This window comes from Anolis carolinensis, chromosome 4 (assembly GCF_035594765.1).
Source record: "Anolis carolinensis isolate JA03-04 chromosome 4, rAnoCar3.1.pri, whole genome shotgun sequence".
In the NCBI taxonomy this organism is placed as follows: domain Eukaryota; kingdom Metazoa; phylum Chordata; class Lepidosauria; order Squamata; family Dactyloidae; genus Anolis; species Anolis carolinensis.
Window position 1 is genome coordinate 195,443,018 of NC_085844.1, and position 23,412 is coordinate 195,466,429.

The 23,412-nt window shown below is 40.7% G+C and overlaps 1 protein-coding gene across 7 annotated transcripts in view; it reads left to right on the forward strand.

Annotated features, from left to right (window-relative positions):
* Positions 1-23,412, forward strand: part of foxp4 (forkhead box P4) — a 206,002-nt gene that overhangs the window by 159,470 nt on the left and 23,120 nt on the right. For all 7 annotated transcript variants that reach the window (XM_008109697.3, XM_008109692.3, XM_008109699.3 and 4 more), the window contains 3 exons: positions 3,254-3,455; positions 3,686-3,762; positions 7,720-7,821. In XM_008109697.3, coding sequence (XP_008107904.1) covers positions 3,254-3,455; positions 3,686-3,762; positions 7,720-7,821 — 381 coding nt within the window. The remainder of the gene's footprint in view (positions 1-3,253; positions 3,456-3,685; positions 3,763-7,719; positions 7,822-23,412) is intronic.

The window sequence follows — 23,412 nt, forward strand, 5'->3', positions numbered from 1 at the left end:
AAGACATATGAGCCACCAGGTTTTTAGTAGAGAACACAACGGTGTGGGGAAGCCAAAGTGGTAAAGTTGCTAAAATACCCACTACTAATTTTTCACCTTGAAATATCTTTCTCCTGTAATTAAATTCATGTTTGTGCACTAAGGAAATTCCTGTAAGTAGATGAAATTATGGAGCATTGGATAAAATTATAATATCGACCCAAAATTGCCACAGACTGGCACTTCGTTATTCTTCCTTTAGAATGACAATATCCTTGAGGCTGATATTCCTATTTCCTATTCTGAACTCATGCTTCCATTTCCATGTCAGGTGGCAGGGGCTTGATTCACACTGCTCAGACCAGGTAAACTCCTCAGAATTACTCATAATCACCAAATTAAGTCAGACTGATGAAGCCTTGCTATAACGTAGCAGTAGATTCAAGCTACAGGAAAAACAATTTTCACTCACTGACAGTTAGAGCTATTTGACAGTGGAATATGCCCTTGGAGTGTGATGAAGTCTCAATCTCTGGAGGTTTTTAAACAGAGGCTAGATGGCCAGCTATCGGGAGGGCATTCCTGCATGGAAGTGGGTTGGACTGGATGGCCCTTTGGTCTCTTTCAACTCTATGATGCTATGAACATGGACCATATAACATTTTCAGACAGCTATCGCTGCTGTTGAACACCAGCTGTACAGAAAGTGGTCTATGAAAATACTGACCATGCTCAAATCACACTTATGTTAGCTTGTCTCAGCTTGAAAAAAAAAATAGCCACATCAAAAAACTGCTTTTGTGCCATTCCCATCAGCTGCAGACTGGTGGGACCAGCAACTGCTGAAAAGTACTGGAACTGTTGAAACAACACTCACAGTGCTGAAATAAAACTGATACCAATACAAGCATACCCCAGAATCTTCTACTGTATAGGGTGTGCCACTGGCTCCTTCCTGAGCCATTGTCCATTTTACTGCCTTATCAGCTATTCCAAGTCATTTAAACCATACATCTATCAGGGAAAACTGATAGTAGCATAGCTAGATATATGCTCCCTTGACGTTCTAGTTCACATCAATCTGTGTTCCTGTTGGAAGAACTTACATCACTGACAAGAATTGTATTTCTCAACCCACCCCCAGTCTTTGAAAGTCCCTCCTGTTCTTTAGAAGGGTAGCACCTCTCTCAAACTGGAGGCAGAGAGAGAATAAATCTTCATTCCTCCACAATCATTTATGGATTTGTTTTGTTTGATATTTATACTCTGATCTTCCATGCAAAATTAGTTTATAGAGTACATGTTTGCAATGTTTAGTATTGCAATTTTGTAAAAAAAACAACAACAATATAAAACAATTAGCTAAGTAGAGAGGATAAGCAGTTGAACCATTAAAACTATTTTGTTGCCATATGCAACAAAACTTTGAAAAATAAAGAAGCTTTAGCTGCTGGGGAAAACTAGTGGGGCCAATTGCTCCTCATCCTGAAATTAAGTTGAAATATGGGCTTTTGCATAGAAAATGGTGTACTATGATGGCTAAAAATATGGGCTAAAGACCAAAAGGCCCCTAAAGTTCTGCCTAAGCCATGAGCTTACTAAGGCTTCAGACCTATGCATATTTGCTTCTCAATATATAGGTTTAGATAGTCCATTATCTCATAAATTCAGCTCCCCACTCTAACTTGAGCTTAATAATGCTGAATAGCTCCTACAGAGTAGTTGAGTTGTCTTCACTGAAAGTTTAACTCCTCTTCTTGCTTTTACAAACATCTACCCAGTATATATATGAATTAGGACTTTCCATTAGACAGGTTTATCTCATTTTTTCTTCCGGATGTCTGCATGGTTATATACATCTATATATATAAAAGGGTAATGAAATTTCGGCCTAGGACAAAACAACAAAACTAGACATCCCAGAAACACTAAACTTGGCAGCACAACCCCTCATCCATGCCTCTACGTTCATACAACAAAAAGAAAAGAAAAATAAAGTCCTAATTAAAGGGAGAGAAATAATTGCTTTCATCCAATTGCTGCCAGTTAGAAGGCTAAGCTCCGCCCACTTGGTCTCCTAGCAACCCACTCAGCCCAGGGGACAGGCAGAGTTAGGCCTCACTTAGGCCTCTTCCACACTGCCTATAAAATACAGATTATCTGATTTTAACTGGATTATATGGCAGTGTAGACTCAAGGCCCTTCCACACAGCTATATAACCCATTTATAATGGACTTAATGTCAGGGGAAAACCTTTACACTTTACCTTAACTACCACCAATTCCTCAGTACTTTATTTCCCATACCACCAGACTTCGCCACAGCAACGCGTGGCCGGGCACAGCTAGTGTCTTCATATAATTATTGATTTTGCTTTAACTGATAAAGAGTTTTGGGATGCCTTTATGCATAGCAATGATCCAGTTCCAATCCAAATGTGGTCTTTTCCCATGTGTCTGCAATTGATAGGTCTCATGTTCTTATTTGAGATACTTGTATGAATCTGCTATAGCTGATTTTAGTAGCTGAGCCTCAGTGGTGAATCTCTTGGATAATGACTGTTCATACATCTGGGCTGGCATTCTATTAGTCAGTTACAATATAAGTTAGACCTATGAACTTGTAGCTATTTCCCGTTCACATTTATGATTGTGGTCCCATAGATACGATTGTAAATCCCCCCCCCCCCCAAACCTATCTTAAAATCCAACGAGTTATACCATGGGATGGAGTTCTGCCATATTGGTAGCAGGGCATCTTTCAGGCAGAATTACTTAACATCTATTTTGCCTCAGCGTTTTCTCAAAAGGTCCAAGCAGAGTATCCCTTTATATTCAGGGGAATTGGTCAAGTTTGCAACGGGGAGGAATGGAGATGAATGAGTACGTCTTGGGGGTGGGGGGAGCTCTTTCACACCCACTCAATACACAAAACAGGCTTAAGCTCCCACCTAACATTAGAAAGAACTTCCTGACAGAAGAAGCTATTGGACACTGGAATATGCTATCTCGGAGCATAATGGAAACTCCTTCTTTGAAGGTTTTTAATAGACCTCCATCCCTTGGTATAACTGGCTGGAATTTTAAGTAGGTCAGATTAGGAGATATAATATAGCCTCACCATGGTGGATACATGTCTGCTGCATGTATTTATTAATTTATTAATAAGTCATGATCAGTCATTTGCTTTATTTAAACAAAACATAACCCCTGCGTCTTGTGAATTGATCCTAACCCTGGTTGTTGTTTTTTTTTTTTTGTCTTGTTTGTACAGCTGAACCTGGTTTCCAGTGCCACCCTCTCAAAGAGCACTTGTGATACCTTCCCTGATGGATTACCTCATCCCCCCACCTCTGCTACCGCACCCATTACTCCATTGCGGCAGGGCCCTTCTGTCATCAGCTCATCCACTTTACACAATGTAGGGCCCATTCGCAGGAGGAACTCAGAGAAGTTCTGCACACCAATCTCCTCAGGTGAGAGTTGCTGAAGAGGCCACAGCAGAATCAGAATCCTTTGTTGAGGTTTTTAAACAGAGGCTGGATGTCAGGAGTGCTTTGACTGGATGTTCCTGTGTGTCAAGGGGTTGGACTGGAATGTCCTAATGGGCTCTTCTAACTTTATGATTCTATGGTTTTATTGTCATGTAGCTTCTCATTTGGATAATGCCTTGGTTTTCTTTACTACTTTTTCTGTCTTTCCCCAGAACTTGCACAGAATCACGAGTTTTACAAAAATGCAGATGTCCGACCTCCCTTCACATATGCCTCACTTATCCGGCAGGTGAGAGACTCCTTATTTTTGATGTACAATGTGAGCCAGCTGTTGCTTACGCTTACTTTGAATGCAGCTTGCAAAAAATGCACAAGACTGCTAGTGATATGATTTAGAATTTTGCCTTTTGAGCTGATTTGGGATCAGAGGAAGTGGCTGGGATGGGAATCTATTGAAAAATATAGAGCTACGTGTTTGTTGTACTGCAGAAGTTCCCTGTGGTCCTGAATGTCCAGATAGGCCTTTGGTTTGCTTTTCATCTCAGCCTTTTACAACTGATACTAGTTTGCAGCAATAAACGGGTAGGCAGATGGCTATTTGTTCTCTTTTTCTATAGTGTAGAGCGGGGCTGGAGATGAACATTTGCAGACTGTTGCCAGCCATCTTAACAGTCAGCCTTAACATCATTGACTGAATTTATACCTCAACTTACTTGCAAGGTGGGTGGGAGAAAGTCTTTTTCAACCTAGCGTGCCTCAAATGTTTTGGACTAACATTTGCCCAAGTTGGGTACTGCTGACAGAACCTGAAATCCAAAAGTTCTGGAGGATATCAGGTTGGGGAAGGTGGCATTATGAACTTGCCATTGCCTTTCTTTAAATAATCAAGCTATCAACTCCTTGATTTTATTTCAAGGGTGTATTTGATCAGTTATATTAGAAGGTGCTTGTTTAGTCACCTGGATGAATGATGCTTTAACTACAAGCACAAAGAATGAGTGTGCAGGGAATTTTCAGAAACAGAAATGGCAACCATATCTGCCACCTCATGATCTCCAGGGATTTTCAAAATTTACCTAATGAAATATGTAATTTGAAGTCATTTCAGCAGAATTACTAATTTAAGCACCAATAACAGAATATTCCACTGAAAGGCTTTTCTTTTCTAACACTGTTTTCTAGTTTGTAGTCTTTGTGAGAATCAATGGTTATCCACAGCTTGATGTAATTAAATTACTTGTTGCTAGCTACTATTTCCATTTACATGACGTGTGGAACAGTGTTAACAGTGGGGCCATCCTGCACTACCTTATTCCTGATGTTCAAGCCATGACTTTTAACTTCACATTTCCTGTTGTGTCAGTGTATAAGCAATAGAGTTCATAAGTACTAATCTTAGTGGTCCATAACAGCCACAATCTTCTTTCAGCCTTGGCTTTCAGACTCAGCAGGTGGAATTTTTCTGTATCAGTTTCTTGGATGAACTGCAATCTCTTGTGCCAACAACACATCCTTGAAAAAAGTTAAATTCCTTTGGGCGAATGGCTGCTATTGCTCCCTTGTGGTATTGCATTGTGTGATCATCTTCCACTTCTCAGTCAATTGAAGTAGGCACTATAGGGTGTTGTATAGCTATGGCTTGCTCTTATCTCTGTGACCCACCTGCCTTTTCTCCACTAGTTAAATATATACCTTTATTCTGCTTGTAAAAATATGCTTTAGATGCTATGATCATTACTTCCATTATATTTTTGCTGGCACTGGTCCTTTGTAGCCTATGCAAAAGAAAAAGGGAAAAAAGGTGAATTAGAATGGCTCCTGGGGTCCCTTTCTTCTATTTCAGGTATTTCAGGTTAACTTCTTCTAGACAACCAAGACCTGACAAGCCTTTTGACAGCTGCCAGTGGCCAGTTTGTTCAAATACAAATGTGGCACCCTTGTCAATCAGGCCAAGGTGTGGAGTGCATTTATGTTAATTTCTTTTCCCTCCTCACCCATGTTTTAGGCATCTGGTGCATATCTGTAAAAATGTTGGATTGGACCCAATAATATCTTATAATATCTTGCTGGGGTCAGGCTGATGTTCTTGGAATAATAATAAAGTAGAGTGTGATGAAACCCCATCCGTTGTTGTTTGTGTCAGCTAGTTCTGAAGCATGTTGCCTCTGAGTCTGAGCTGCCATGGCTGAGAAAATATTGCTCATGCATTTCTCTAATCCTGTAAACATTTCAAAATTAGCTTTATTAGGCAGCCAACTTTACATTATTTTTGCCGGGCCGGGCTGTGGCACAGGCTGGTGAGCAGCCTGCTGCAATAAATTACTCTGACCATGAGGTCATGAGTTCGAGGCTAGCCCGTTGCGGGGTGAGCACCCGTCAATTAAAAAATAAAAAATAGCCCCTGCTCGTTGCTGACCTAGCAATCCGAAAGATAGTTGCATCTATCAAGTAGGATATACGGTACCACTTATAAAGTGGAGAGGCAAATTTAACTAATTTATGACGTTGGAATGAGGAAGTGCCATCACAGTGGATGATGAAGCAGCTGCTCCCCCCTGTGGCCAGAATCGAACATCCCCTCAGGAGAAGGTTAAATTGCCTCTGCGTCTGTCTCTGTTCTATGTGTATATGGCATTGAATGTTTGCCTTATATGTATACAATGTGATCCGCCCTATGTCCCCTTCGGGGTGAGAAGGGCGGAATATAAATACTGTAAATAAATAAATAAATAAATAAATAAATAAATAGTTCTGAATCTGCTGCTTGCCAGATTCATTAGGTTACCCACAATTTTGTTTTTAAATGTGAGAAAAATTTATTCTCTCCATGCTGTATGCCTTTGTAAATGCTTCTACCCTACATCCCTCTGTTTCAAGGGCAATTGAATCCCTGGTGGTAGCCACCAGTCTTCTTGGCAGCAGTATCATTGGGGGCATATTTAATAATAGTGCACACTCCCTTCTGCTAGGTACCTTAGGATCCAGTATAGACCATAATCCTGTCACCCTCAATATTATCATGTTCTTTTTAAAACTTCTTAACATTGTGGTTCTATTTGAGACAAATGAATAAAAGAGACCCTCAGACCCTTATTCAACCAGACATCCTGGAGAAAGATGGTGCAAGGAAGAATCCAGTTAATGGTGATCCTGATTTACATAGCTAGCATCAGGACCACAGGGATTGAAGTCAAACTAACCTGTCCAGATGTGTTCTCATACAATTGCTAGTTTTCAGCCATACTTGTTGAACTTTCTTCAGTCAGCCAGCACTATTTCCCTACATCTTGAGAGAAATACATTAGAACTTACTTTCACCATAGAAACCTAAAATTTGTCCCCTTCATGAACTGCAACTCACTTGATTCTCAATGATTTCATGAATTATCTTCATGATAAATATATTGCTACTGTGCTGTAGTGAGTTGGGCCTTTGCCACCAGGCGAATGGCATTAGTATCGTGGCCAAACATTAGCAACTGTCTAGTGGTATAAAAGTATTAACCCTTATTAGTGACCTTTCTGAATACTTCTTGCATTTGTCTTGCAGTTTAAGATTGGGAAAAATATGACCACTAGGAACAAACTTGGAGCATTCTTTTTTTCATTGCTAATCTGCTTGTACAGTTCCCATAGCCATTGGAGGAAGATAGGTCGTTTGTTTGCTTCTGCACTATGTAACCTTTGGGAGCCCATCTTCCATTGGCCTCACTTTTGGGGTGCACATATAACCAGCAGTGGGGAATTTAATTGTTAGCCGAGAGATAGCCTGGAATTTACAGGTGAAGTGGGTAGACTCAACTTGACCATTCACTTTGAGGGGTGCTAGACCCTTTCAGTGAAAGTACTGGAATGCTTTCCTGCTGTTTACTGTCTGCTACATCATTTATCACTGATAGAGCTTATGTTTTAGTAGTAATGTGTGCCAGTATCTGACACTGAAATAATACTTGGATAGGCCAGGCTGGGAGTAACAATCTACAACATGGAACCAGTATTGGATTGGAGATGGCTGTATTATGGCCGCTAGTCTTCTCCTAATGTTGCACATATCGATTAAGAAATATGGATGTCTTGACTTGCTCTATACTGAGTTCTTTGACAAATGAAGTTGAAAAAGTGCTAGTTGGGTATTAGTTTTTTTTGCAAAATGTTCTGATGTCTCTTTATAATAGTGTACTTTGAAGCAGACATAATATGATAGGGGTAGTGCTTGGGACTAACTCTTCATCTTCTTTAAATGCAGGCTATCCTTGAGACACCCGACAGGCAGCTAACATTGAATGAAATCTACAATTGGTTCACACGGATGTTTGCCTATTTCAGGAGAAACACAGCTACCTGGAAGGTAAAGCTTACCTTTGGATTTAAATGCATTTAGAACACCTTGCTTCCCTATAATATTGGTCTTCCAAGTTTGAAATTCTGTTTCAAATGCTAAAGTTGGAGGATACACAACAGAATTGATGTCAACACTGTTTTTGTTAGAAGGTCGTCTCCAGTAAGGAGCTGGGGGAGCGGGCTGCTCAACTATATGTGCCAATTTTTGAGTTGTAACATAACTGTGTACTGATTATGAAGAGGATCTTGTAAATTATACGAAAATTAAATGTAAGGCAGCCTGATGAGGAGTTCATGTGGTCAGCAATCTGCTAATGATTTCATTTTTAGCAAAATGATAGAATTTTTCAGGATGATCTCTGCATGTTGAAACTCTATTTCTGCTTACATTTGTGAATGAAAGATAATTTTGTAGTAGCCTATATGTAACATCAGCTTGCAGGTCCAATTTTACTCCACTTTATCTTAGTATTAATGGTGAGGTAGTCAGAAACTATGTTAACCTGGGAATCCATAAAGAAAGGCTTCCTATAGCAATGCACTCTGAATTGAAGAATTTCTTCAGAGATTAAAGTGAAACAGGTAAAATGGTGCTTGCCAATTTCAACACCTTAGTTTTCTGCCTCCTTCAAAATAACTGAGAAAAGAAAAAAATGTCCATCTCCCTTGCAATGCAATAAATAATTTTCACCAGGAAGATGAACAAGGACCTCTTTACATGTCCCTCCTCCCCTGTACTGTTTTGCAGTGCCCCACACGCCCTCCTTTCTTCCCCCATCAGATGGGGAAAGGGCGGCAATGTGCATTGGTGCCCTGTCCCATGTCCCCATCAGATGGGGGAAATGGCTGAAAAATGTGAGTAGCTCCATTAGAGCCACCCAGAAAACACCAAGGCATAGTGGCTGATGAAGCATCTTGCGACGCTTCCTTGGCACTTCAAAGATAAATGGGACAGGGCCTGCCAAGCTTCATGTAATGACACTTGGCAAGCCCTGTCCCCAAAGTGTTGCAAGGGGCCAAAATGCCCGTGTGATAAGGTGGCAAGTCCCTTCTTCAGTTATTAACCAAATGGGAAGAGTCAATGCATGGACGAGTCAGTATCAATTTTAGTGACGCCCAGTTAGGATGGGACCATTGGGAAAGATATGTTGAGGTTAATAGATGCCAACATCCCCATCGTAAGGGTACTAGTGGACAAAATCCTAGCCAGTTCATCCTGGCTTCTGTGGCTTTTGTCTTCACTCTCATATGAGCTCTCTAATGAGAAAACTGCAGACCCTCACCTCAACATAATTGACAAATTGAGAATGTACCTTCAAATGTGTCAAGCTTTAGGGATGGTGACACAAAATATGGAACTCAGTTCTGTCTCTCAGAAGGATCAGCTTCAACCCTTTGAGGTGGGGGCAGTAAAGTGTGGGTGGGTGACAACAGCATGTGACCAATCTGTTCCGTTATAAGGCTGCAGAAATAGGTCTGTAGCTGCATTCACGTGGCTTGGCTACAGGAAAAGCAGAAGGGGAGTTAGAGATGCTAGAAATAGAAAATAAGGTTAATGATAACCTGGGGGCTGATATCTCATTGCATGTGCCAAATAGAAGATACCGCAGCCAAGCTAGCTACACTCACTCAGGCTGGCTTTCCTGAGCATTGGGAGTTCTCCCCAGGATACAAAAAGTCTCTTGATAGGATAGGGGTGTGTGTGTGTGAAAGAGAAAGAGAAAACTTGCTAGTGATTAAAAGCCTAGGGAAAGAAGACTATGAGAAGGACACTTAACCTTTGTAAAATATTATTTTGTGGATGGAGCAGTCTTCAAAGGTCCTATTTAGACTCTATATGGTGTTAGCTAGGTCACCAACAGTTGGTGCCTGTTTTCCCAACTATAACATGTGAGAACGGGCTGTGTCTGTTTCCAGTTCAAACACATTTGCATGTAACATAACTGAGGCCTTGACAGCTACTATTATCACCATGGTTTATATAGTTTTCTGACACATGGAGACATCATATTTTTGAAAGTCTTTGGGCAGTTATCAGTCCTGTCAGTATCTACAATAAACAGGAGCTGTGCAGAAAACAATGGAGAAGTGCTGAGGTTCAGTAAGAAACCATAAGTTCTGTATGTTGCCATCAAGTCAACTTCAACTTATGGTAATGCTATGAATGGGAGACCTCCAAGTCACTATGTCATCGACAGTTCTGCTCAGGTTCTGTAAACTCAGGGCTATGGCTGTCTTGACCTGCATGTTTAATCCCTGGCATCCCTAGGAAGGGTTAAGAAAGACCTCTCTAACCCTAGAGAGCACTGTTAGGGCAGATAATTTATACTGATTTGGCACAATGCATCTGCTTACATTCTGTGTTTAGGGAACATCCCTTTCACTGTGTTTAGGAGTAAAGGAGTGTAGAAACATAGGTGCCTCCATTTGCTCTTGGTTTTAAATGATCAAGCACCAATTAATGCATTAGACATACTGAAGACACTTTTGAAGATCATTTTACCTAAAGTAAAGTAAAATCATTTTACCTTTACCTAAAGATCATTTTACACCACTGAAGTGTGAAGAGGAATGGTATATGTGTATTGTTCTCATTTGCGATAGTTCTCATTTGACCTCTTGAATTTAAAGTTCTCTCAATTTGTTTGCCCATATCTTGTTTGTGTTCTGTGTGCAGTGCGATTTGGAGAGCAAAAAAGCTGATGCCTCCTTGGAATGGGAAATGCAGGGAGTGCAGGAGAATGCTATCTCCAGAGCAGGGGTGTGTGTTGTGTTCCTGCAGCTGGTCATCTCTGCCTTTCAGCCAGAGTCCTGATAAGATTTCTTTCTCCAGACATGACATAATTCTGCTACTGTCACACACAGCCTCTGATACAAATCACTCCCTCAGACGGGAAGCCAGAGTCATTGTGTAGCCGTCAAATTCTGATAACAGCCTAGCAATGCTTGCTGCCCATTAAGCAAGTGGAAGTCTGAGACAACTGAGTTACTTTCTGAAACCAAAAAGGGAATCACGGCATCAGTAAGTGAATGGATTTGGATCAATTTGAATCAATTCTAAGAGGAATCCTGGAAAAGTCTAGTCCATAAAATTATTTGGAAAGAGTTCTATTGAGTCCCCTTGGGGAGATAGGGCGGAATACAAATAAAGTATTATTATTATTATATTGTATGACACAGCAAACAAGATAGATATGCTGGATTTCGTATCACAAAATCACAAGTCAAATACTTCCTAAGTGTCTAGGACTGTGTGATGTATTTTCGGATGATGCGCGCAGATCCCGGTAGGGTGGCCTTTTGCAGTTGGCAGATCGTAATTTTGTCAATGTCTATTGTTTCCAAATGCCGGCTGAGATCTTTTGCCACAGCACCCAATGTGCCAGTCACCACCGGGACCACCTGCACTGGTTTCTGCCAGAGTCTTTGAAGTTCAGTCTTGATGTCCTGATAGCGGCTGAGTTTTTCCTGTTGTTTTTCGTCAATGCGACTGTCACCTGGTATAGCGACATCAATGACAAAACCTTTTTCTTTTCCACAACTGTGATGTCTGGTGTGTTGTGTTTCAGAACTTTGTCAGTCTGGATTCGGAAGTCCCACAGTATCTTTGCGTGCTCATTTTCCAATACTTTTGCAGGTTTGTGATCCCACCAGTTCTTTACTGCTGGGCGGTGGTACTTCAGGCATAAATTCCAATGAATCATTTGGGCCACATAGTTGTTTGTAATCTGTCTGTGCGATTTTCTTACAGCAGCTGAGGATATGATCAATGGTTTCATCGGTTTCCTTGCACGGTCTGCATTTTGGGTCATCAGCTGATTTTTCGATCTTGGCCTTAATTGCATTTGTTCTGATGGCTTGCTCCTGGGCTGGAAGGATCAGGCCTTCTGTCTCCTTCTTCAGTGTCCCATTCGTGAGCCATAGCCAAGTCTTCTCTTTATCAGCTTTTCCTTCAATTTTGTCAAGGAACTTTCCATGCAATGTTTTGTTGTGCCAGCTGTCAGCTCTAGTTTGTAGTGTGGTTTTCTTGTACTGATTTTTTGTCTGCTGTGCTTTGAGGAGTTTCTGATTTTTGACTTCAAGCAAAGCAAATTCTTCACTAAAAGAATTGGCCATTAGGCATATTTATACCCTCACTTTCAATGATTTTTCCCTTCATCAATGCCACTGTTGAACATTTGTCCAAACCAAACTCCATGCTGATATCAATGCTAAAAATTCAGACAGTGGTAGTCAGAGACTGGATTTCAGTTTCCGTTTTCCCATACAGTTTCAGGTCATCCATGTACATCAGATGCGAAATTTAGTGAGATTTCTTAGATGTTTGATAGCCGAGATTTGTTTTTTGTAAGATTGTTGACAGGGGGATCATGGCAATAATGAAAAGCAAAGGGGACAATGGGTCTCCCAGGAAAATTCCTCTTCTGATGTTGACAAGTCCATAGCTTTCATTTCCAACAGTTCAGTTTTCCAGTGCTCCATCATGTTTTCAATAAAGGTGCCAACGTTTTTACTGATCCCGATAGCGTCCAGGCACTTGATGATTCAGCTGTGTGGGAGTGAAGCAAAGGCCTTTTTGTAGTCAATCCACATCATGTGAAGATTAGCTTTTCGGCTTTTACAGTTCTCCAGAATCATTTTGTCAATCAATAACTGGTCTTTTGTGCCCCTGCTTTTCCGTTTGTTGCCTTTCTGTTCATCTGGCAAGATGTTTTTTCTTCAAGATAGTCTTGAATTCTGTCAGCTATGATGCCAGTCAGTAGTTTAAACATAGTGGGCAGACACGTTATTGGCCTGTAGTTTCCTGGTGCTGCTCCTTTGGCTGGATCCTTTTGTATCAGGTATGTTCTTCCAGTTGTTAGCCATTCACTGATACTTCCTTTCTGCAGTATCTCATTGAATTGTTGGGCCATTTTTCCATGTAAACTAATCAGATATTTTAGCCAAAATCCATGAAGTTGATCACTACCAGGCGATGTCCAGTTCTTGACTTTTTGCACTCGTTTTCTGATCATTTCAGTTGTTATTTCCATCTGTTCCATTTTGTTCTGTGAGAATTTTCCTTCAAACTCCTTTATCCACCCAGCATTTTTGTTGTAGTTATTATTTTCCCAAAGCTCTTTCTAGAACTTGTTGCAGTTTTCTCTGGCTTTATGGTTACTGTGTCTGTTGTTTGGTTCAGACTCTGGTAGAACTGTCTTTGGTCTGATTGAAACACTTGATTTTGTCTGTACTGGATGATTCTGGCTTCATATCTTTCAATTTTTCTGGCTGTTGCTGTAATTTGTTTTTTCACGATTTCCAAAGCTTCTTCAATTTTTCTGGTGTTCGGACAGTACTTTCGGATCAGGTATTGCTTGATTTTGTCATTCTTCAGTTTCTTCTCTTTCATATTTTTCAGGTTACTTGCATCTGATCTAAATTTTTTGATTTTCAACTCTAGCCTGACCTTTGGTTTTCCAGTTGATTTTCTTTGGGGCTGCCTTGGTTGTAGGAACCCAAGCTCCTCTGTTACTATCACTGCTGCACTGTAGGCATACTGGTTTGTTTGTTTGATTGATGTTATTTGAACAGTGGAGAATACTGTATTCACATCTTTCATGAGAGGCGCCAGGTGTCTCTTGGGCACTGTTTTTAGAGTTGGGAGCCGCTTTCTTACTGCATTTGCTGCAGCATGAGCCATGATCTTATCCTTGAGCTCTTGTTGTCTTGCTGTCAAGGTTCTTGGTGGTTCAACAGGTGTTTCAAGTGCTGGTTCTTCAAATTCTTGCAAAAAAGTATTATTATTATTATTATTATTATTATTATTATTATTATTATTATGCACACTTAGAATAATAGAATCATAGAATAGTAGAGTTGGAAGAGACCTCTTGGGCCATCCAGTAAACCCCCTGCCAAGAAGCAGGAAATCGCATTCAAAGCACCCCCGACAAATGGCCATCCAGCCTCTGCTTAAAAGCCTCCAAAGAAGGAGCCTCCACCACAGCCCGGGGGAGTGAGGAACTTCTTCCTGATGTTCAGGTGGAATCTCCTTTCCTGTAGTTTGAAGCCATTGTTCCGTGTCCTAGTCTGCAGGGCAGCAGAAAACAAGCTTGCTCCCTCCTCCCTATGACTTCCCTTCACGTATTTGTACATGGCTATCATGTCTCCTCTCAGCCTTCTCTTCTGCAGGCTAAACATGCCCAGCTCTTTAAGCCACTCCTCATAGGGCTTGTTCTCCAGACCCTTAATCATTTTAGTCGCCCTCCTCTGGACGCTTTCCAGCTTGTCAACATCTCCCTTCAACTGCGGTGCCCAAAATTGGACACAGTATTCCAGGTGTGGTCTGACCAAGGCAGAATAGAGGGGGAGCATGACTTCCCTGAATCTAGACGCTATACCCCTATTTATGCAGGCCAGAATCCCGTTGGCTTTTTTAGCTGCCGCATCACATTGTTGGCTCATGTTTAACTTGTTGTCCACGATGACTCCAAGGTCTTTTTCGCACACACTGCTGTCAAGCCAGGCGTCCCCCATTCTGTATCTTTGATTTCCATTTTTTCTGCCGAAGTGAAGTATCTTGCATTTGTCCCTGTTGAATTTCATTTTGTTAGTTTCGGCCCATCTCTCTAGTCTGTCAAGATCGTTTTGAATTCTGCTCCTGTCTCCTGGAGTGTTAGCTATCCCTCCCAGTTTTGTGTCGTCTGCAAACTTGATGATCGTGCCTTCTAACCCTTCGTCTAAGTCGTTAATAAAGACGTTGAACAGAACCGGGCCCAGGACGGAGCCCTGCGGCACTCCACTTGTCACTTCGTTCCATGATGAAGACGACGCATTGGTGAGCACCCTTTGGGTTCGTTCGCTTAGCCAATTACAGATCCACCTAACCATAGTTTTGTCTAGCCCACATTTTACTAGTTTGTTTGCCAGAAGGTCGTGGGGGACTTTGTCGAAGGCCTTACTGAAATCCAGGTACGCTACATCCACAACATTCCCTGTATCGACCCAACTCGTAACTCTATCGAAAAAAGAGATCAGATTAGTCTGGCATGACTTGTTTTTGGTAAATCCGTGTTGACTATTAGCAATGACCGCATTTGTTTCTAAGTGTTCGCAGACCACTTCCTTAATGATCTTTTCCAGAGTCTTGCCTGGTATCGACATGAGGCTAACTGGACGGTAATTATTTGGGTCGTTCTTTTTTCCCTTCTTGAAGATAGGGACCACATTCGCCCTCCTCCAATCTGCTGGGACTTCTCTCGTTCTCCAAGAACTCTCGAAGATAATTGCCAGTGGTTCTGAAATAACTTCCGCTAGTTCCTTCAGTACTCTTGGATGTAGCTGATCTGGCCCTGGGGACTTGAATTCGTTTAGAGAGGCCAGGTGTTCCTGGACAACTTGTTTCCCTATTTGGGGTTGGATTTCCCCCAATCCTTCGTCCATTCCATGTTGCTGAGGTTGAAGATGGCTTTCTTTTTGTGAGAAGACCGAGGCAAAGAAGGCATTAAGTAGTTCTGCCTTTTCCCTGTCACTTGTCACCATCACCCCATCTTCTCCTTGCAGTGGCCCTATCACCTCCTTGTTCTTCCTTTTTCTACCTACGTAAGCAAAAAAGCCTTTTTTGTTGTTTTTTTATGTCCCTGGCAAGCGTGAGCAAGGTTAGCCTTGCGAACCTTTTCCCTACAGGAGTTGGCTATACGTTTGAATTCTTCTTTGGTGATTTCTCCCCTTTTCCACTTCTTGTGCATGTCACTTTTGAGTCTTAGCTCAGTTAGAAGTTCTTTGGACATCCATTCTGGCTTCTTTGCACTTGTCTTATTTTTCTTCTTTGTTGGCACTGTTTGCATTTCACTAGGATCAGCCCTCCAAATTCAATCATGTCATCATTATTGGGAGTTTTTTGATAGCTAAGCAGGCAAAGACCTGAGCTCCTAATGTTTTGCTCCCTAGGACTGATACTACTCGCAAAATTATGGTTGATTCAGTCATTGCTACTTCGCATGTTTATTATAGTAGGCTGTGTCCCAAGCTATTGCAGAAAAAAGTTCAAAAGGAAGAACTTACAAATATTTGAATTTTGTATCAGTTATTCATTTTTGCCTTCCTGTAACCATTGTTGATTCCGTTTGTGAAGTCATGGCTTGTTTGAAGGCTGCAGTTTCACTAAAGCAGTTGTAAGTTAGAGAGGAAGCCATACTTTCAAGCAGGAGATTTTTTTTCTCTAGTACCTGATCAAGAAAAAATAGGACAAGGATCCTTTATGTAGTTTATTAGCCATCTGTCTCTAATGATTGAGCTCAATGATACAATTGTGGGTTTAAATGTAGATAGAAGACTAAATGGCTTGTGGCTGAAACAGGTCCCTTGAGTTATATATGTAAGCACAAGTGTAGTATGCCCCATGCTACAGGGATACATTCTGAGAACGCTGTTTTATTTTATTTTGAGTATTTATTTTAATGCACCTGATCACTGTGAGAAAACATTTTGGCCAGTTTTACCTAAATGTTTTCTTTTTGCATTGCCTCTTGGGATTATTTGTACATTGATAATGTAATTAGTGTCACATCTGGGTGTTACTCAGCCAGTAATTGAAGCTTGTATGTAGAATACTTCCATGTAAAGGCTTAATCAAGGACCTATCATCTCCCCCCCCCCCCCTTTGGAAATGCTTCTTCGTGTAGGTTGATTTTTGTGTGCTTTGGGGCAGGGAAGGGGGAGGAGGTTCATGACTGCCCACAAAGCACTCCCTCTGTAAATGTGTGAGTGGTGTTCTAGAGGTCTACAAGTTGTCTAATCCTGCTCCATATTCTCAATGATACACACATTGTTCTCTCTGCACTCTCATTTTAGTTAACCCTCCCTCTTTTTCCTCCCTGCATGATAATACTTACTGCAGCTATCCTTTGCATTCTTTCTTATTTAGCCACCCAGAACCCTTTATAGCCCATATAATATAGTTCATTTATCTCTTCCTCACACATACTGCTTGCGTTCTCTCTTCTCTTTGAATTGCAACAGATACGTCTATGCTTTCCATGTCTCCTCCTTTGTGTTTCATCATCTTCCAGCTGTCCTTCCACTCTTAATTTGTTACTTCTATTTTTTGTTTTTCCATCTGTAGGTGTCTCTTCACTCCATCTTTATTATCTCTCCTTTTTTCTTCTTTTTAGTATTTTCATAGAATTATATAATGGAAGAGATCACAAGGGTTATCCAGTCCAACCCCTGCCATGCAGGAACACACTAACAACCCCGCCCCTGACAGATGGCCATTTAGCCTCTGCCTAAAAACCTTCAGAGAAGGAGACTCTACCTAGCTCCAAGACAGCATATTCCATTGTCGAACATCTCTTACCATCAGGAAATTCTTTCTAATGATTAGGTGGAGTCTCTTTTCCTACAATTTGAATCCATTGCTCTATGTCCTAATCTCCAGTGGAGCAGAAAACAAGATTGGCCCCTCCTCCATGTGACATCCTTTCAAATATTTAAAAATGGCTATTATGTCCCCGCTCACCCTTCTTTCTCCAAGCTAAGCACACCCATCTCTCTCAGCCACTCCTCATAGGGTTTGGCTTCCAGAGCTTTGATCATTTTGACCGCCTTTCTCTGGGCATATTCCAGTTTGTAGGGAAGCCCCCTCACTCATGTCTTTTAGGAAGCAGCTGAAGACGTGGATTTGGGACCAAGCTTTTGGCCCATCCTAAGATACGGTTGATATAATCTGATGTATTCGTTGGATTAATGTGAAGTTGAATAAAGACTGGCTCTGACTTTTGGCCCAATGCTACTGGCCCTGTTATAGCAGTCACACAGTGTTTTACTGTTTTAATAGGGTATGATATTGGTTTTAAAGTGTGTTTTTACTATTGTTTGTTTTTCTATATTTTGTATTATATGTGGCATTAATCTTGCCATTATGTAAGACCGCTCTGGGTCCCCCTGGGGGAGAAGAGCGGTATATAAATTAAATCAAATAAATAAATAAATTTAACAATATCTTTCTTGAATTGTGATGTCTAGAATAGGACACAGTACTCTGACCAAAACAGAATAGAGGGGCACCATTACTTAAATTGATTTAGATCAGGCCTGTACAACCTGTGGCCCTCCAGATGTTTTGGATTTCAGCTCTCAGAATTCCTGGCCATTAGACCAGCTGGCTAGGGCTTCTGGGAATTGGAAGTGCAAACACCTGGCAGGCCACAGGTTGTGCAGGCCTGATCTAGTCACTATCCTCCTGTTGATACAGTCTAGAATCACAACGACTTCTTTAGTTGCCACATCACACTGTTGACTCAGTGTGATTATTGTATTTCTTTCCCCACCATCAGTCCTTCTCCTAAAGTGTGGCTCAGAGCATCTAAGGCATTTTCAAGCACATCACAAATTAAAGGCCTTTTCTTGTATAAATGGGTTTGCAACTCAGTATACATAACAGGGACCTGAAGCTTGTCTTTGCTTTTGACTGTGCATACTACGATACATGCATACGTTAGCAAAACACATACTTGACTCATTTGCACATTGCATTTCTGGATGTATTCTTTAAAAAGATTACCGGTAAGTTCCACATCAAAAACAAAATTTCAGTGTAACCTAAAAATGTATGTAGACCTGAGGGAGTCTCAAACACACAAAAGCTGTATGTGCAAGAGCTTTCTTGTTGTGGAAGGGTGGAGAAACTTTGCTGCAAACTCTTTGGCATGCCTTTATTTGTTAGGGAAAGGAATGCTTAGTACAAATTTTCGGTCAGGCAGTCTGTTGGTGGAAGACCTTAGCTTTCTGAATAGGAGAAGAGCTGCAGCAGTAGACTCCCTGATCTTTGGTTGTGCACTTTAATCCTGATGGAACTTCTTCTTTGTAATTCAGTTAAATATAGTTGAGCTCACTGTTTCTAAACACCCCAAATAGTTTTCCTATGCTTTTCTCCCTCCTTTATTTTGTTGCCACTCATGTGAGGCAAGGAATCTCTTCATTTCTAGTTAATGTAAGCTTCCCTGAACAGTATTGTGCCCATGAAACAAATTGCTGGAAGCTGTGATGGTGGTGTTTGCTCGCCATATCACAAAGCCTCATCCATAGATGATGGCAGATAGTTAACCTATTGAAGTGCAAAATAAGAGACTTGAAAGATTGTTCACTCTTGCTTGTTCAAGAATTATATAATCCTAGTCAGTAGAGTCTAGAAAACAATTATTAGCTGACACGTAGTCAATTCACCTGCCAGAGGAAGAATTTTTCCTACTATGTAATTATTTACAATACAACAAATTCTAGCTATAATAGCTTATGCTATGCTATAATCGTGTTCTCAAAACACCAGATATGAAAGTGCTTCAGGGAATACAACTGCTGTGAAATTTTCAAACAGCATGTGATGTCTTCAACTATGATACTAACAGCATATAGCCTTGTGCTTTTATGTTTTGCTTACAAATTCAGAGCACAGGTATAAAAGAGGCTTGCATTCAGCTGAATGTAAAGGTATGTAGGCATATATATTAGCGTAGTTCTGTCTCCTATGGTCGTGTTCATTTAGTTTTCTTTCCTGTCTTTTTATTTAGTGCTGGGGGCACAGTTCAGAGCATATTTAAAAATGTCACTATAACAAAGCATGAATCTTTCTATTCATATATTATGAGATAGAGGAATAAAAATCAAATGAAATCTGCACTAATTCTCCACAGTTGTGCTACCAGTCTCTCCCCCCCCCCCTTTTTTTTTTTTTTTTACAGGAGTCCAGAGTCTCTTGTTAACAAGGCCTAAAATTACTCCAAAGATAGAGTGCTTCTGAAGTTTTCTGGCCAAATAACATCAAGTCTTCAGTTTAATAGTCATTGATGGTCATTTAAACAAGTTCCTGTAAAATGTATTTTATATACAGTTATAGTTTTATATAAAATTCATGTTATAGTCTGCACCTCTAAATGGTTTTCTGATTAAGCAAGCTACAAACAGGAAGCCAAAGGTGTGTGTGTGTGCCCCACTAATAGACCTTCTTTTGTAATTATAGATGACTTTACCTATTCCAACTGAGTATACTCTTGATTCATACTTTGTTCATATGCCATCAAAGGATGGCAGGGATGCATTATTAGTTCCATCGCTTCACCACTAGTTTCCTCATTGCATTTTCTGTGTTCTAGCCCTAGCTAGAAATCCAGAATATGCTAAAACCTTTCAAGGCGGTCTCTAAGCATTAGTTCCCCTGTCCCCTCCACATCCTTTTGATTTATGGACTGTGGGAGAAAGAAGGTATGTGACCTCAGTGGCAGGAGTTCTACTATTGCCTTGTAGCTCTTTCTGTGTAATGAATCACATTGGATAAAATGACATTGTATTAAAGCAACTGATACATGAAGAGGGTGTTTCATTAGACAAATAGTATGAAATAACCTATTAATAGAACAGAATTCTCGAAATTGGGGGTTCGTTACATGATTTTTACAAGAGTTCTTTACATTTACCTCTGACCACTAGCCTTCAGAAAATAAATGAGGTCTCATCTTTCCCTCGACCATCCACAAAATATGCTTCCATTGACAGAGGATCTGACAATGCTGAAATTAAGGTGTCCACCCGCAATACTAGAACACTTGTTTGCCATATCTAGGTTTTATAAAGAAAACAAAACTGATTGGAACATGTTTCAATGCTGCTTCTTTCCCTCATCTGATGTTGTCAACTTCCTCTTCCCTCTTTGAATAGTAAAGAGCACCTAAGGTATTTATTTTGCCCAATAGCTCACAAATTAAGAGTCATTTTCGGTATTACATAGCAGCAACTATGGTTTGTAATATCAGATAGGGATCCATAGCTCTTCATGACTGCTGTGTGTTATATTAGACATGTATTTTTCAAAACATATGTCTGACCTGTTGGCACATTTCATAGAATCATAGAATAGTAGAGTTGGAAGAGACCTCATGGGCCATCCAGTCCAACCCCCTGCCATCCAGTCCAACCCCATTTCTTGATGTGCAAAGGCTAAATGGTTCCTGGGCATTTAGATTACACCGAAAATTATATATATTTTTTACAAACTCACAAATCCTTTATTCTCAGCTGAAAAGAGGCTATGTGGTTGTAAACATTCAAGGATTTTTTTTACTGCTAGTTTCACTGCAGGTCTTTAATTCTAAGGGGTTACAATGCAGATTTGCATGCCCTACCCCACTGGAGATCCACAGAGGTAGCCATGTGGGTATTCCCTTGTTAAGTTTGGTGAGAAATTTGTTTGATTTGGTGTTCTGTATAAAATTGCAAAGTTGGTCCTTTGCCATACTTAAAATGAACCAGAATACTGCTTATGTCAGAAGTCTGCACATTTCCAAGTTTGTGGTGCCATTTGTAAAACTTATATGCTTTACAAATGTGTACACACAGTGTATACATTAAAATACTTTACAATTAAAATTTGATCACAGATGCTTTAATCACTGGAAAATTGTTTAAGAAGTATGCACAAAGTTCACACATTTAAAGCAAGACAATTGTAATTTTCTATATGGCTGGGGAAAAATTGACATTCTAGTGCAAAATGAAATGGAATGAACTTCAAAGTGGGGGAAATTAAGAACCTGAGTGAAATTGAGTTTGACAGATCCTCCCATCCTTAGGCAGCCCTGACGAAAAGAATGCCAAACATGTATTGTTTGAAGCCTATTCCTGCCTCATTGTGGGAACCAACATCTAGGATCTCATAGGCTCATTAATCACAAGGATGACTTTGAGAATACTATTCATCCTTAGATTTGGGCATAGTGAGGGAGCAGGTATTACGTTTCCAGTATGTTGCAAGGAACAAGCCATGCTGGGTAGACTGTGTCCCGAACTTTTTCAGGTCATAAATGTTTTTTGCTCTGTTAGCATAGTCTTTAGCATGAAAAGGGGGGTCAGAACAAGGTACAGAAAGCTCAAGGAAGAAAGTGGAATAATAGATGAGGACGCAGAGAGGCTTGACAGTGAAACAAACAAAAATTATTGAGGTGATATCTGAAGCAGAAAGAAAAGGTAACAGAGGTGAGGATTGAAAGTAAGGCATGTGTATGGCAGAGACAGAGTTTTAGAAGGAGCTGCACAGTGGAATAACATGTGAGACTACTGTTAGAAGAAAACCATGGGAGATAGGATACAGAAAGACCTGAAGTGATGCAGAGATAAAACATGGTATATACTATGGGATACGGAAAGAAAAATGATCAAATATAGAACAGTGGCAAATAAAAGTGACAAAATTGCTTGTCAGTAGTTAATATGGCAATATACTTCTGTTCAGGGCATACACAATGGCATGAGGCATTTTTGGGGTTGTCAGACTCCTTAAAATTCAGACGACATGTTAAATGTGTTTTTAACACTACTATCCCATTGCCAACTGTGAGGTGTGAATCTGCATGTTTGTCTGAGTTGTGCCCTTGGTCTGGGGCAGGAGGAATACTGATGTAGAGTGTAAGAATGACATGAATCTGTGTTTGAGAAACAACTGCTTTATCATTTGCTAATTACAACATGGGGGCTCAATCCCTAAATGTTCTAGATCCCATCTGTTCATGGAAGTGAAGCAGGATCACATATAGTTAGCAGAATCATAGAGCTGGAAGAGACCATGTGGGCTATCCAGTCCAACCCCCTGCCAAGAAGCAGGAAAATCGCATTCAAAGCACCCCCGACAGATGGCCATTCAGCCCCTGTTTAAAATCATCCAAAAAAGGAGCCTCCACCACACTCCAGGGCAGAAAGTTCCATTGTTGAACAGCTCTCACAGTTAGGAAGTTATTCCTAATGTTCAGGTGGAATCTTCTTTCCTGTCGTTTAAGGCCATTGTTTCGTGTCCTAGTCTCCAGGGCAGCAGAAAACAAGCTTGCTCCCTCCTTCACATGACTTCCCCTCACATATTTATACATGGCTATCATGTCTCCTCTCAGCCTTCCCTTCTGCAAGCTAAACATGCCCAGCTCTTTAAGCCGCTCCTCATTGGGCTTGTTCTTCAGACCCTTGATCATTTTAGTTGCCCTCCTCTGGACACATTCCAGCTTGTCAACATCTCCCTTTAACTGTGGTGCCCAGAATAGGACACAATATTACAGGTGTGGTCTGACCAAGGCAGAATAGAGGGGTAGCATGACTTCCCTGGATCTAGACACCATACTCCTATTTATACAGGCCAAAATCCCAATGACTTTTTTAGCTGCTGCATTGCATTGTTGGCTCATGATTAACTTGTTGTCCATGATGACTCCAAGTTTTTTTTTCACATGTACTGCTGTTGAGCCATTTCATTTTTTCTGCCTAAGTGGAGTATCTCACATTTGTCCCTGTTGAACTTCATTTTGTTAGTTTTGGCCCATCTCTCTAATCTGTGAAGATCATTTTGAATTCTGCTCCTGTCTTCTGGAGTATTAGCTATCTCTCCCAATTTGGTGTTGTCTGCAAACTTGGTGATCATGCCTGCTAACCCTTCATCTAAGTCATTAATGAAGATGGTAAACAGAACTGGGCCCAGGACAGAACCCTGCGGCACTTCACCCATCACTTCTATCCAGGATGAAGAGAAAGCATTGGAGAGCACCCTTAGTTTTCATTTGCTTAACTAGTTACAGATCCACCT